Source organism: Drosophila gunungcola, chromosome 3R (genome assembly GCF_025200985.1).
Source record: "Drosophila gunungcola strain Sukarami chromosome 3R, Dgunungcola_SK_2, whole genome shotgun sequence".
Classification (NCBI taxonomy): domain Eukaryota; kingdom Metazoa; phylum Arthropoda; class Insecta; order Diptera; family Drosophilidae; genus Drosophila; species Drosophila gunungcola.
In genome coordinates, this window is record NC_069139.1 from 8,408,993 (window position 1) to 8,421,937 (window position 12,945).

Sequence of the window (12,945 nt, forward strand, 5' to 3'; positions counted from 1 at the left end):
AATGGAAAAACTTTCTTTAAATTCAAAATGAATCTTTATTTTAATTTTAATGAAGCAGTGCGGCGAAATGGGTTAAAGGTAAAATCAGCCAAAAAAGAGCAACAGTTGCGCCGAAGTGAAAGTGCCAAAGTTGGGCGAAAATAAGAGGAAGAAGCTCGGGCGGCAATAACAATGTCAATGCTGTCTAAATACTTAAAGCATTAAAACATTGAAGCAAAATAAAACGTAATAAAAAAGTAAACTAAAGTAAGCAAAACAAAATTAAATCAATGACAGCTTTTTAGTGTTTCCAGAGCAGTTGGTAATGACAGAGAATAAACGAGAGCAAGAGTTTGTCATTAACGAACTAAAGAAGAAAAATCCGGGCAAAAGGGGTTTTCCTAGAAGTTGGGAACAAGATAAAGGCAAACTTTCAGCAATTGTGCAACCGGAGCCACTAAAACAATTTCCAAGCTTTTCCACAGCTTTATCTGCGATTAAGCAGAAAGTTTAGCTGGAAACTTGGCAAAGAAGCGATTCAAATTAATTATAAGGTCCTGAATTGCTGGTCAACTGCTGTCTTCTTATACTCACTCAAACCACAAGAGTTCGTGAACTTCCGAGTAAAAGGATACAGAAGCGATTCGAATAATGACAAGAAATTACTTTTTAATTAGTTTAAAACACAAAGAGCAAGAATATTCGCCTTAAAGAGCTAATTGGTTTAACTTCCCTTTTCACGGGTATAATTTTGTTGGAGACAATGAGCGGAAAAACGAGGTCAGCCGGAAAACGCAAAGGCTAATCCATTTTACTCCTTAACCACTAAGTGTCGTTTAAAATGAAAACATCGTTGAGATTTTTTTTTTTTCGTAATTTTGTCACCGTTTTTTTTTTTATTTGTGCATAAAGTACTTAAGCCTAGTATAATTAATATATATTTATATGTATGGGGCATGTCAAGCCCCGCTAAATCATCTTCTGCTACAAATCATCAGCATCATCATCATTATTCGCTCTTCCGGGCGCCAAGCGAGGTTCCCATCCAAGGAACCCGCCCTCGTCGCCTATTAGCTAATAAAAATTTCCAGGCAGGGCTGAAGGTTAGACTCTAACCAGTTGTAGGTGAAAATGCGCAGATGTGAAAGATGAAAGGATAGAGTGAGAGTGGGAGTGGGAGTGGAGAATGGTATTATATACAAAAGGTCGTGGGCGAAAGCGCCGCCCCCTTTGAAGGTGAGATTGAGATGGTAGTCTGAGATTATTCAGGTGTCACATAATGGTCGAAGATCGTGTGGTGGTGGTAAATGTGATGTGGATGATGTGGTTCTCGAGTGAGAAATATAGGGGCGTGTCAACGACAGGACTAGTCAGCAGCTTGAGCCGAGTTCGAAGTTCGTAATTTTGAGTTACCGATGGATTGAAATCACTTAGTAGGGGCCGGACTTTCCGGGGGGTCCGTAGTTGCTGGAGGGGGCCGAAATGGAGCCGCTGTCGCCGCCGGTGAAGCCCGAGTCGCCGCCAGTGGTGTAGCCACCGCCGCCAGCATTGGTCTGGGTGAAGCCACCGGTGGAGCCGGAGATGCCGCCGGTAATGCCGCTCGAGTCCTTCTGGGTCTTGTACTTGATGAAGTACACCTCCGGCTTCGAGGGCTGCGTGGGTGCGGGCGTGGGGATGACGATGTCCTGCTGATCCTCGGGCTTCTTCACCAGCACGTAGACCAGAGTCTTCTCCTCGTTCTGGGGCTGCAGTGGGATGACCGGAGCCTGGTACGAGGGTGGCGATGGGGCCTTGATGAAGATGATCTTGTAGTGCTTCTGGGACTGGCCAATGGGCAGATTGGGGCGCTGGCGCACCTCCTCCTGCTCTGGTGGCGGCACATGCACGTAGATGTGCTTCTGCACCAGGGTGGTGCCACCACCGCCGCCGCCTCCAAATCCGCCAATGCCGCCGCCTGTGAATATGTTTTAGTTTATAATTAATGGAATTTTCTAATGGGATTTTTGGCTTGAGAATCACGCACCTCCTCCAAATCCGCCGCCGCCGCCGCCGCCGGAACCGCCTCCAAAGCCACCTCCGAAGCCACCGCCTCCTCCACTGCCGCCGCCGCCGAAGCCACCGCCGCCGCCGCTGCTACCGCCGCCGAAGCCGCCACCTCCAAATCCACCGCCGGAGCTACCGCCGAATCCGCCGCTGGAGCCACCGCCGAATCCTCCGCTGGAGCCACCGCCGAATCCGCCGCTGGAGCCACCGCCGAATCCGCCGCCTCCATGGGAGCCACCGCCAGAGCCGCCGCCGCCACCAGGACGGTTGTAGTTGTAGCCCGCTTCAGGACGAGCGGCGGCCAGCGCCAGACAGGACATTAGGATGAAGGCTTTCATGGCTGCGCAATCACGGTTTAACGGTGCGTATGGGTAATGGATACTAGTTGCGGATGCGGATCACACGTCTCTTTTTCACAACGCACTTTAGCACTTGGCACTATCTCTCACAGTAATCCTCGGTCTGTGGGTGTTTCGGTGTGTTTGGATATATAGGTATATATATAAGTTTGTTTGTGAAAACAGAAAAAGAACGGGGATTTAGATATACGGATGTCTGAGGGACTGAGCTGGGTTGCTATATCCTCACGTTGCTATATCCTCGGATTGCACTCGGCTGCTGTTTATTAGACCAAATCAAATGCTTCACTGACGAACCACTGCAGCCGCATCACCAATTTATACAGAAATCCAGCCAGATGCACGGCACCACCACAAACACATGGTAGTTGTGTCTGCGAGAGGGTCGCCGCTTCGGTTTTGTTTTTGGTTTTTGGTTTTAGTTTTGGTGAGGATGATGATGATGATGATGCGACTTTGCTTTCTGGGCACTGCGCATGCGTGGCGAGCTGGCCAATAATGAGGCGCTGTCTTGGCCATCTGTCTGTGTCTCTGTCTGCAAAAGTATCTGTATCTTCAGCTGTATCTGTACCTGTACCTGTATCTGCAACTGTATCTGTGGGGTTAACGTCTGTCTGTGTGGGATGGCAAGTGAAACCGAAATTACCGCACAATCAACTTATTACAGCACCGCCGATTTCCCGCTGTCGGATGTGCTGGAGAGCTCTCTCTCTGCTGCCGCTCTTTTTGGCCAGGGTATTTCTTTTATTTTTTTATTTTCGTTTTTGGCCAAGTCGAGACCCAGTGTCGTGCACTTTCGCTCTTTAACGCTGCTGGGCTGAAATTTCTGCTGTTGCCGCTGCTGCTGCTTCTGCTGCTGCCGTTGCTGCTGCTGCTGCTGATGATGATGGGTTTAAACCGATCCCGCACTTGAGCGTCAGCTGGCCTGGCGAGCGGTGGCTTTTCTGGGGTCTGGGTCTGAAAATTTCTGCACACGCTCTCAACGAAAGTGAAAATCGAAAGAAAACTCCCAAAGACTCTCCATGGCTAACAATGGTAATTTCGAATAATTTGAGGTCTGTGCTAGTGTCTGTGGATCTTTGGATCTGTGGATCTCTGGGCTGGCATTGTTTTTTATTTCGAAGGGGGTATACATTTCCCTACCCCTCGCATGACAAATGCGAATACGTGCGATGACGGATGACTGAGTGAGTGCGATTGTGATTGCGATTGGCGACTGTGGACTGGCGACTGGCGACAGGCGACCGAGTGTGTGTAAGTGTGCCACTGTGCGAGGCCTACAATCCGGAGATTCTCCGCACAGATAGAGATAAAGTTAAACTGGGTTGGTCGTGTCTGATGTGCGAAAGTAATTGGCAGGCGGGATCTTTTTTACCCCCAGACATCCTTGGTGTTGCACCCATGGCACATAAATCACAAATAATGTTAGCTCTCGGGAGGGATTTTTTTTTGAAACCATAATGGCAATGGGTCCTAATGTCGGGTTACCAAATTTTGGCTGAGAATTGCATTTGTCACACCTCAAAATTAAATGTTGTACGGTTTGTATGTTAAAATATATATTTTCCTTTAGCTAATTATTTCCACATAAATATTGTGTCATATTCCATTTTTCTTATAAAATGTTTCATATATTAATAACAACATTAATTAAGAATTTAACCTGTCATTTTCCATACGAATAACTCTATCGTTTTTCCCAGCTGCCATTTAGTTTACGAATAAATCATCGTTTTTCATTATTTTGATTACTTTATTACCACTATTACCAAGCTCAAGTTTAAAGAATTGATGTGTTGCGTAATTCGATTTGAAGTCGCTGTAAACAAAATAAAAATCGTGTTAAGTGGCAAGACTCAAGAGCCAAATTTAATGTTACTTTTATTGTACGTAATGTCATCAATGCCGATTTATTTCACTTCCACTTTTCGTATTCAGTCGGCTAATTGTGTTAAGTTTAATGAAGTGGACTGGCAGATCGGACGAACTTTACGTTCAATGAACCGAATACAAAGCAGAGAAAGGTGACAGAGAGCCAAAATCGAACCAACATTTAATTAAATGGCAATTTTGGGGTCAGTAATTTCATTGTAGTCATTACAGTGCGATTCGATGCCGTTTTAAGTTTTATTGTGTCGGCTTTTTTTAAAGTTCAATGGAGCAAAAAGAATGGCAAACAACAAAAAATGGTAATAAATATTTACATAAATAAATACGAACTGGAGCACCGGGGGTAGAAAATTAAAGCCTAGAAAAGTCCATGGGTGGTACAGTTACCCCTGAATAAATAAAGAAAAATACAGTTGTTGGCATAAACATTTCATTAACCGTTTAATGGCCCAAACACCTCTTACCTCTAAAATCAATAAGCGTATTTCATTATTGGACACATCAGAGCTTTGTTTGACACTGTTTTCGAGACCACTCGATTACTCATATTTGTCCTCTTATGGCCGGAGCATTTCTCCAATCTTGGCAATTTAATTCGAGTGCTTATGAATCGCGGCAATTCATAAACGACACTTGACAAACGACTTTGGGGACTGGGTGTAGATAATTACCACCTGGTGGGGGGAAACGCAACTCCGCCTTTTGATGCGTGGGGAAGTGGATGTCGAATCAAACTCGCTGATGATCGCGCTCTTAGGAATAATAATAATAAAAATTAAAACGCAACTGCAGTCAGCTGTCAGCTCAGCACTGTGTTTCCTATTGCGATTTCACCTTGAATCGCTCTCGGTGATTGCGTAACCAAAGCATAAGTTGCAGCTTGGGGCCAAGTTGAGCCAGGAGCAAGAGCCACCAAATGCCATATGCAAACACTGTCTTAACTAACGAGCGACGAGCGATTTTTCGTGTATTGACAAACTTGCGGCTGCAATAAATTGCTCGGTCTGGGAAACGAAATCGAATTGCCAGCCGAAAAATCCGAATTAAACCGAAATAAAAGCCTGGCAAAACAGCACCCTCCACCAAGGTGCAATCAGTGGCTGTTCAATCTGCAACTCCGCTGCCTCCGAAGGCCAGTGGATGAATGGGAATGCAAATCGGAGCAGGAATCCAAGTTCGAGTTCACATCCACATCCCCGGAAAACAGTCGCCTTGAAACGCTTAAAACTTGACTTTTGCCTTGCAATAACACTTGAAAAATTCCTTTTAAAAGGTTTATTTATTTTAATCCCGACCTAATGTTTTCTAATGTTTTTAATGTTTAAGTTTGAAATTCAGTAATTCCATTAAGAACAAAAATTGAAAAGCAAAGAGTTGGTTTCCAAATGTTTATTAAATACTTGATCAATATTTAAACTTGAAAATATTAATTTCTTATATTTTTTATAATAGACAAAAAGAAAATGATGATGATAGCGATGATGATAGCGAGAACCGATTTAAAAGAGCATTCGCTCGTCTAAATATTGGGCACATGCTTTTCTTCTATCATTTAAACGGTTTTCATTCAACTTCCGAATGCCGTTGGAAAAAAAGCGCCAAAAGCGCGCCGATCGCCAAAAAGCAACCGCAGCTGGCGATAAATCTCACGCTCAACAATGCGGCTAAAAATAAGCGGCAACAGCGTTCGGCGGTTGGTCGACAGAGGCTGCCAAACAGTCAATGGGGGGCACAATGCCTTGGGGACGTTAAAAAGCACTTAAATTGGAGTAAAGTCAACTGGGAGAAATTCAGTGTATTGGAGTAACTCACTCAGTTAATTCAGCTAAGCCACAAGCTTTAAAAGTGTTGTTTAAGATGAATAGAGTTTTAAAACTTGGAAGTTAGTAGATAAGCTGTTTTTTTTTGTTTAATTTAAATACAAATTGTACTCCCCCAATAAAGTTTGTATTTACCATAAATTATTTTGTGAATTAAACTTCAATAACATGATGTTTCTTTAAAATGCATGCAAATATAATTTTATTTTTAAAGGCAATACGATATTCGTGGTATTTACACATCATTTACCAGCTCTATGCAAACATAACGTGCCAGGGGAAAATTTGTGTACTCAGGCATCTCAACATTTCTGCAATTTCAGTGACTTGAACTTTATTCGCAACGATGACGCCTCAGTGGGTGGCACAGAAAAGTAAAGTTGCATAAAAGATGCCACGATACAATATTTTCAGGTTGACACTGAAAGATAAAGCTCACGCAATGGGGTAAAAATACGGGAGCATCCCTGGGAAGTGGAGGTTTTTTTTTACGGGGCCCGGTCGGCGGATGATGGGTAGGAAGTCGGCGACGACGACGACAGTTGTTGCTTCCTGCATCCATTGTCGCTGGTTTCTGCCGGCGGGCATCTCCCCATCCCCATCCCCATCCCACCCCCCTTTGCTTTTCCATCTGCAGTCTGCCCAGCAACACTTCCTGCTTGTTAGGCAAACGGCGGCGTGCAAATTTTTTATTGTTGGATGCGATTTCTGTTTAAGCTGTTTGCGTTTTCTTCGTTTTTGCAACCGTCTGAAACTGAACGGTCTCGCTGTTTTTACATTTGACATTTTTGGTGTTGCTTCAGTTGGCGCATTGCATGTTGCTGCCGTGTATGTTGCCGCCAGCGTCAATTGCATCTTCCATCTGGCCGCGATCGTATCGTTGCATCGATTCGAGATCTGCAGACTTATTATTTATTGTATGTTCGACTGTCCAACAACTCGAGATGTTCGCTTCAATTGAAGACGTTGCTATGCGAACTCTTCTGCCGCTGCAAAAGTTGCTGCTCGCTCACTTTTAAATGCTAATCAGTGTCAACGACTCTTTTCTGCAGAGTTGGTTTTTATTTCTGGGTTTTTCGTTTAACGGTTGACCATTTGGCAATTCAAGCAAGTCGGCAATTATCTAAGGTCGCTTGCAAATGAAAATGTTAATGATAATGTCTGATAGTGAATGGGCCATTTCGGAGTGCTTAGCAGTCTTTAGACTTAATTCAAATGTTTGCCATTAACCTTCATTTGTAGGCTGTAATTAAAAGTGGTTTTGTGTGCCTGAAACAAACTTATCCCATTGCATCCAAATTTAATTCGGATTTGCCGATGTCCACGACAGACGTACACGTCTCCCATAAATCCTTATATACTGTAATCAATTTACTTATTTCTCTACTTCAACAGAATCCAATTCTTTTTCATCGCACCTTTGCGGACTCGAGAAGCCGCATTTCCTTCGTGGCTGAAAACATGTTTGCTACTTTAAAAAAGAAACAATTTTCCATTCTTCTGGTTAACACAAGCCCGTCATCCTTTGCAACTGCTGACTTGCATTTACTGGCTCCCATTTTAGAAGCCACAAGGAACTGTTCATTTTATTGCAGAATGTCGAAATGGGTGGCTTGCGTACATACGTACTATGTTCCTGTTCTGTTGAACATTTTCACATGTGCGAACCGCACTTTCTTGTGGCTTCCTGCCTGAAAATTGCATGCAACCTTTATGCTTTTTTTGCAATATGCAGTTGCCTTTTAATGGCTGCAATTTTAGCTGTTCCAATTTGCTCGGCTTTGTCATTCCACCGCATTTCGGTGGCTTTTCACCTAACTGTCAAATGGAAAAGTCGTGTCGGGAGCAAGGCATTAATCATTCGCAACCTTTCACATATGCCACATTTCTCATCCTGTTTTTGGGCGCCCAACGCATTTCACCTACTTCACGAAGTTGACGTCTTTGAATTTGTAAGCAACCGAAAAACTTTGACTGCATTTTTGGCAGCGCGGAAAAGTAACTGCGAGTTGAAAGTTCATTAGGAGTTGGTTACTTGGAACTCAATGCGGAGCAGTGGCAACGGCAACAAAGTTACCTTCCAAATTAATACCCAAATAAAAATCAAATTCACACCTAAAAGTCCGGAGAAATGTGGGTCGTTGTGAGCTAAAATTAAGCGAATTACGCTTGCGAGTGCACATGCATAAAGCGTAAGAGGCTATAAAACGAGGAGCACAACATGGCGTATGCGTAATTTCACAAATAAAGTCCAATTTGAGTGACTCGAAACTGGAAGCTGCACAAAAGCGAAAACGTGTGAAAAAGAAACTCCCGACTTTGATTGTGCGCCAGTCTGCTTTTTATGCATATCGTAAAAGTTTACCTAATGAAATAATTTAAGTCAACAGCGATGCACAAGGAAAAAGAGAGAATATTCAACTTGATTAAAACATTTTCACAATCAAATTTTAGCAAAAAACTAGATTTAGAAATAGTTTTTATACTAAAATGAAACTTGATTATGGGGCAATTTAAAAAAGGGCTAAAAAGTCCAAAGAGAATTCTGGGAAATAAAAACATGTTTTTTATTTGCAATCTAGTAATTTGATTTTTTTGTGATTTAAAAAACATAATAATAAAAAGTGCACTTCTTTTCTTAAATAAAATGCAACCCATTGCGTTATTTTTTCTGTGGTGAGCAAAACATTGAATACAAACTGAAGTAATTTCTGCAGCGGGGAAGGATGTGTTCTCTTTGCCATAAAAACACCTGAGAAAACTACATTATATGCCAATAAGGGCATGCCGCTCACTTGGATTTGCATGTGCCAAACTTTTATTGCAATCGGATTGCAATTGAATCCCTTGCAGGCGAGTGGAATTTCAAATATCTAAAGCTCCCACCCAAACGGAGTGGCTGAAATGGAGGTGAAATCTGTGCATTGGAGCCGTGTTTATAATGCCAATTGCGGTATAATTTATGTTTGCGGTGGGAAACCGCGGGGGTTAAGTTGTGTGGGATCGCGGTCACTGAGGTTTGTTTGTTTGTTTGTCAAAATCTGTTTTGGGGTGGAGACAGGCAAATGCATATTTAATGGAAATATTGTGGTCCGTCATATTAAAAGGTTTTCTTCCAAATCAGCGGAAATCGCTTTGTGTTTTCTCTTCTTTTTGTTTTTGCATTTCCTGGGAGCAATTTTTCATCATTACGAGTATCTGTCTATCTGTGCGCAACAGCTGCACGTGCCCCAAAGACACGGAGACCCTAAGAAATGCTGGCTAGGAAAGGAAAAACGTGCGAGTTTCGTCCATCGATCCAACAATAGCAGCCGCTTTCGCATTTGCATATCTGTCGAAATATTCATAGCTCATCAAAGACATTTATCTACATCCCCATCTACTCCTCCATACGTAGCCAGTTCTTCTGGCCGAACTTTGTGTAATTTGGCGAGAAGATAATGCAAATGGTCATTAGGCAGCGAGTCGGATTCGCAACTTTATTGGGCAGCTTATGCAATTCGCCAAGACTTGGGTCTTGTGGCTACAAGAAACCACAATTATTTAAATTGCGCTGTCAAAGACTTAAAGATGCGTAAAGCGTCTGGGATTCCTTTTACTTTTCTGGCTGCAGATACTTTTGTATCTGTGCATCTGTGTATCTTTGTATCTCTCCATTATTGTGTGCAGCAACGGTGTTTCCATGACGTCTGTTGCAATGCTGGATGGTTGGTTTTCTGAAGTTTCTGGTAGTTTTCAAGAAGCCTCTGAATCTTTTGGATTAACTAACAACCTTGAAATCAAGGACCTTGTAATTGAGTTTGTCTGGTGCTTTTAAGTTTCGACAACTTTTGGAAAAAAGTAATTGAAGTTGACAGCGCCAGGGCAAAGTTAAACCTTTCCGTCTTAACGCATTTTTTTTTGGCTAGAGGGGAATGTAAACAAAAGTCAAAACAAGAAATCATATTTTGCGTAAATGGTTTTCGGTTTTCACACTTTGGCCAAGAGCAGCAGGTCTCAAATTACAACCAGAAACTTGGGGTCAGAAGATTGATTGAGCGTAGACATGCCTCAAGCGGACTGAAGGCCAGCGGGAAAACACTTTAAGCCGAAGGAAATACGAAATTGCCAAAATAAACACGGCCGAGGCTTAAAAATTGTTAAAATCAATTAAGGGCATGGAAGCGAAAAGTGAAAGAACGGCCGACAAATGACAGTCAAATCGAAGAGAGTGGTCTGGTCCATCGGTCGATTGGTCGATTGGTCGGTTGGTCGGTTGGTTACGCAACACTCCAGCTCCAGGATGCAATGGCAATCGAGTTATGAAAGATGAGAGACCTCTGCCGTCAATTGGAATGGCGCGATAATCAAGGCGATTTATGGTGACTGCAAAACGTGTGGCAAACGCGCCGAAAAGGATGACCACTGCGGACCGGCTCTTCAGTTATTGGCGATTGGCGATACAGCGCCCCCAACTCAGTGACCATATCTGCATGGGAATCCTCAGCGCCACCACCCCTAACCCCAAAGTCCTCCTCCGTAACCGATTGGGTAAGCGCAAATTGAGCCCAAAGATAAATGACCAGTCCACAAAGAGATTGAGATTCCCATCGGAACAGGCCGGCTAACTTTCGCTTTCAGGCATTGGCAACCCAGACCAAGATGAAGACGCTTGCGATTAAATTATTTTTTAACATCACTTGAATTCACTCGTAATTAATCTAAAACTGGCGCTTAAATGGAAGTGCATCTTTGCTTTAGTCAGAGATACAAACATGGCATTTGCCTTCGCAAACGCAGATTTCAGGTTTAAGCTGTAATTATTAATAATGTGCATTTAGTTACTAAGTAGTTTAATTAAGAAGAATTATTTTTAATAATTTATTTAATATTTATTTATCGAATTGGAATCAGCGGCCTCAAAATATATGTTTACTTTCCGTTATGCAGCTTTTTGCCATTCATACTTTTGCGAAAATTTAATAAAAGCAAGTATTATTCCTTCTGTCGAAAATCCATAAATAGCACTAAATTAAGGGTTGTTTATTACAATTTACCACTAATATATTTTTACAAAATTATTTCTAAAATATTCTAAAATAACTACTATATTTCATTAATATCTAATGAAGAATTAAGTTTAATTCTTCAATTTATTATGTATAAGTAATATTTAAATTTATGTTAATATTTGTGTTTGTTATTATAGAGTATAAAGGACTCGCTGTGAATTCCGGGCTAAATTTGCTTGTATTCATGCAAAGTAGCCGCCGTTGCTTGTTTTGCAGTTGCTCGCGTGGTTGTTGCCGCCGGTGTTGTCATCATTTACATTTCAGTTGTAAAGACAACCCGAAAGCGCTTCAATTGGCATCGCAAATATTAATGAGCGAACGTGTCCGAGATGTTGACGAGATGCCCGGCTCTATCGGGGCGTTCACGTTCACGTTTTCGTATGCAATGTGGTGATAATTGTCCCTTGCCAAAATGACTTCATTGAAAATGCGAAAGAAAAATTATCAGTGGCCTAAACAAAGGTCGGGAGAAAGAGTGAAAGGGATGCTTTATTGCGCAACCTGTGCTAGAAAAGGCAGTAAGCGATTATTCTGCGGCAAGGCCAAATTGTAGGCAATTTAAACACCTCTAAAGTGATAAGACCCAAGGCATTTTGCCACCTGACGGCTCACGCACATGTGTGATTTCTGCACTTTAAATAAAAATGTATGCAAACAAAGATATTTTCTAAAGTAAGAGTAAGTGATGGAAGTTTTGAAGGAAAATCAATAAGAAATTAAAAAAATATTTTTTTACTATTTCTATACTATCAAATTAAATGGTTTTCTCATAAATCGAATAATCTTAAGTCTTGTTAATATTCTGTAGTATTTTTCACCGTGTGGGATGCGGCGCATTACTTTGCGTGCCCAATTTGTGAAAAATGTACAACCAGTTGGCCAGTTACTTTAAAGTTTTTAAGATATATATCGCCCATCCGCCGCCCCGCCCCTTAATCATCGCCAGATGCAACACCTCACGCACTTGACACGCGGCTCGATTAGGGGCTTATGAAAATTGCGCGAGACACGAAAAGGTCACTGGTGGAACTGGTTTGGATCCGACGACTCCGATTCGCAGTTTGCGGATTTTCCAGCAGTTGCAAATGAAATCGCAAGTGGTCGCGTTCACGAGCTGGCCGCTTTTAACCTTGCAGACCTTGCCACATTTGCAGCTTGTGGGTTGTGAGTTGTGAGTTGTATGTCTGCCAGTTGGCAGTCCAAGCTGCAAAAGTGTCTGGCCAAGGCGAAGGAGGCGAACCCAGCGAAGTCTCAAGTCTCCCCAAACTGGCTCAACATTTAACCTTTCGAATGGGAAAACGTGTCAGGAAGTGCTCTGGCATAGCCACAGGCCCAAGGCTCGACTCAAAGCACACTCGACGCCACAAGATACCTGCACTTTTTTCCTTCTTTCTCAGATAAATGTGGCCACGACTTCGCCCTCCAGGAAGAGATGTCTAGAAACGTGGGCAGAAATTGACTAGGAAAGATAGCTTAATACATTTAATACTTGTAAATTTTTATGTTAATATAGCTTAATACATTTAATACTTGTAATACCCATAAAATAAAAGTTAAGCCGCCTTGCTTACGTTCAATTGCCAGTCTTTCTAATATGTTTGTAAATGTAATGGCATTTAAATATTTAAATGTATTTCCTGTTCATTTTATTGAATTTAATTAATTTAATTTACTACTTTTAGTTTAATTTTCCTTTTTTTTTTGCTTTTAATTTATATTTCAAGTCGTTTTAGTTGTATTAAAGTTGTCTTTTATTATGTGTTTCCATACTGCTTTATTTAGATCCGTTGTTTGTTTTTCGGG

The 12,945-nt window shown here is 42.1% G+C and overlaps 2 protein-coding genes across 5 annotated transcripts in view; both read right to left on the reverse strand.

The window, feature by feature from the left end:
- Window positions 1-12,945, reverse strand: part of LOC128251685 (RYamide receptor) — a 56,354-nt gene that overhangs the window by 7,532 nt on the left and 35,877 nt on the right. Inside the window, exon 5 of one of the 4 annotated variants that reach the window (XM_052978782.1) lies at window positions 4,055-4,200. The exons of the other annotated variants lie outside the window; for them this stretch is intronic. Coding sequence (XP_052834742.1) covers window positions 4,162-4,200 — 39 coding nt within the window. The 3' untranslated portion in view covers window positions 4,055-4,161. Of the gene's footprint in view, window positions 1-4,054; window positions 4,201-12,945 lie in introns of those variants that run through there. 4 annotated transcript variants of the gene reach the window in all.
- On the reverse strand, window positions 855-2,770 carry LOC128251695 (probable H/ACA ribonucleoprotein complex subunit 1). Its single transcript, XM_052978799.1, has 3 exons — window positions 2,611-2,770; window positions 2,003-2,484; window positions 855-1,933 (listed from the first exon to the last, which is right to left on the reverse strand). Exons 2-3 carry the CDS (start codon window positions 2,358-2,360, stop codon window positions 1,410-1,412), a joined length of 882 nt encoding a protein of 293 aa, XP_052834759.1. The 5' UTR covers window positions 2,361-2,484; window positions 2,611-2,770; the 3' UTR covers window positions 855-1,409.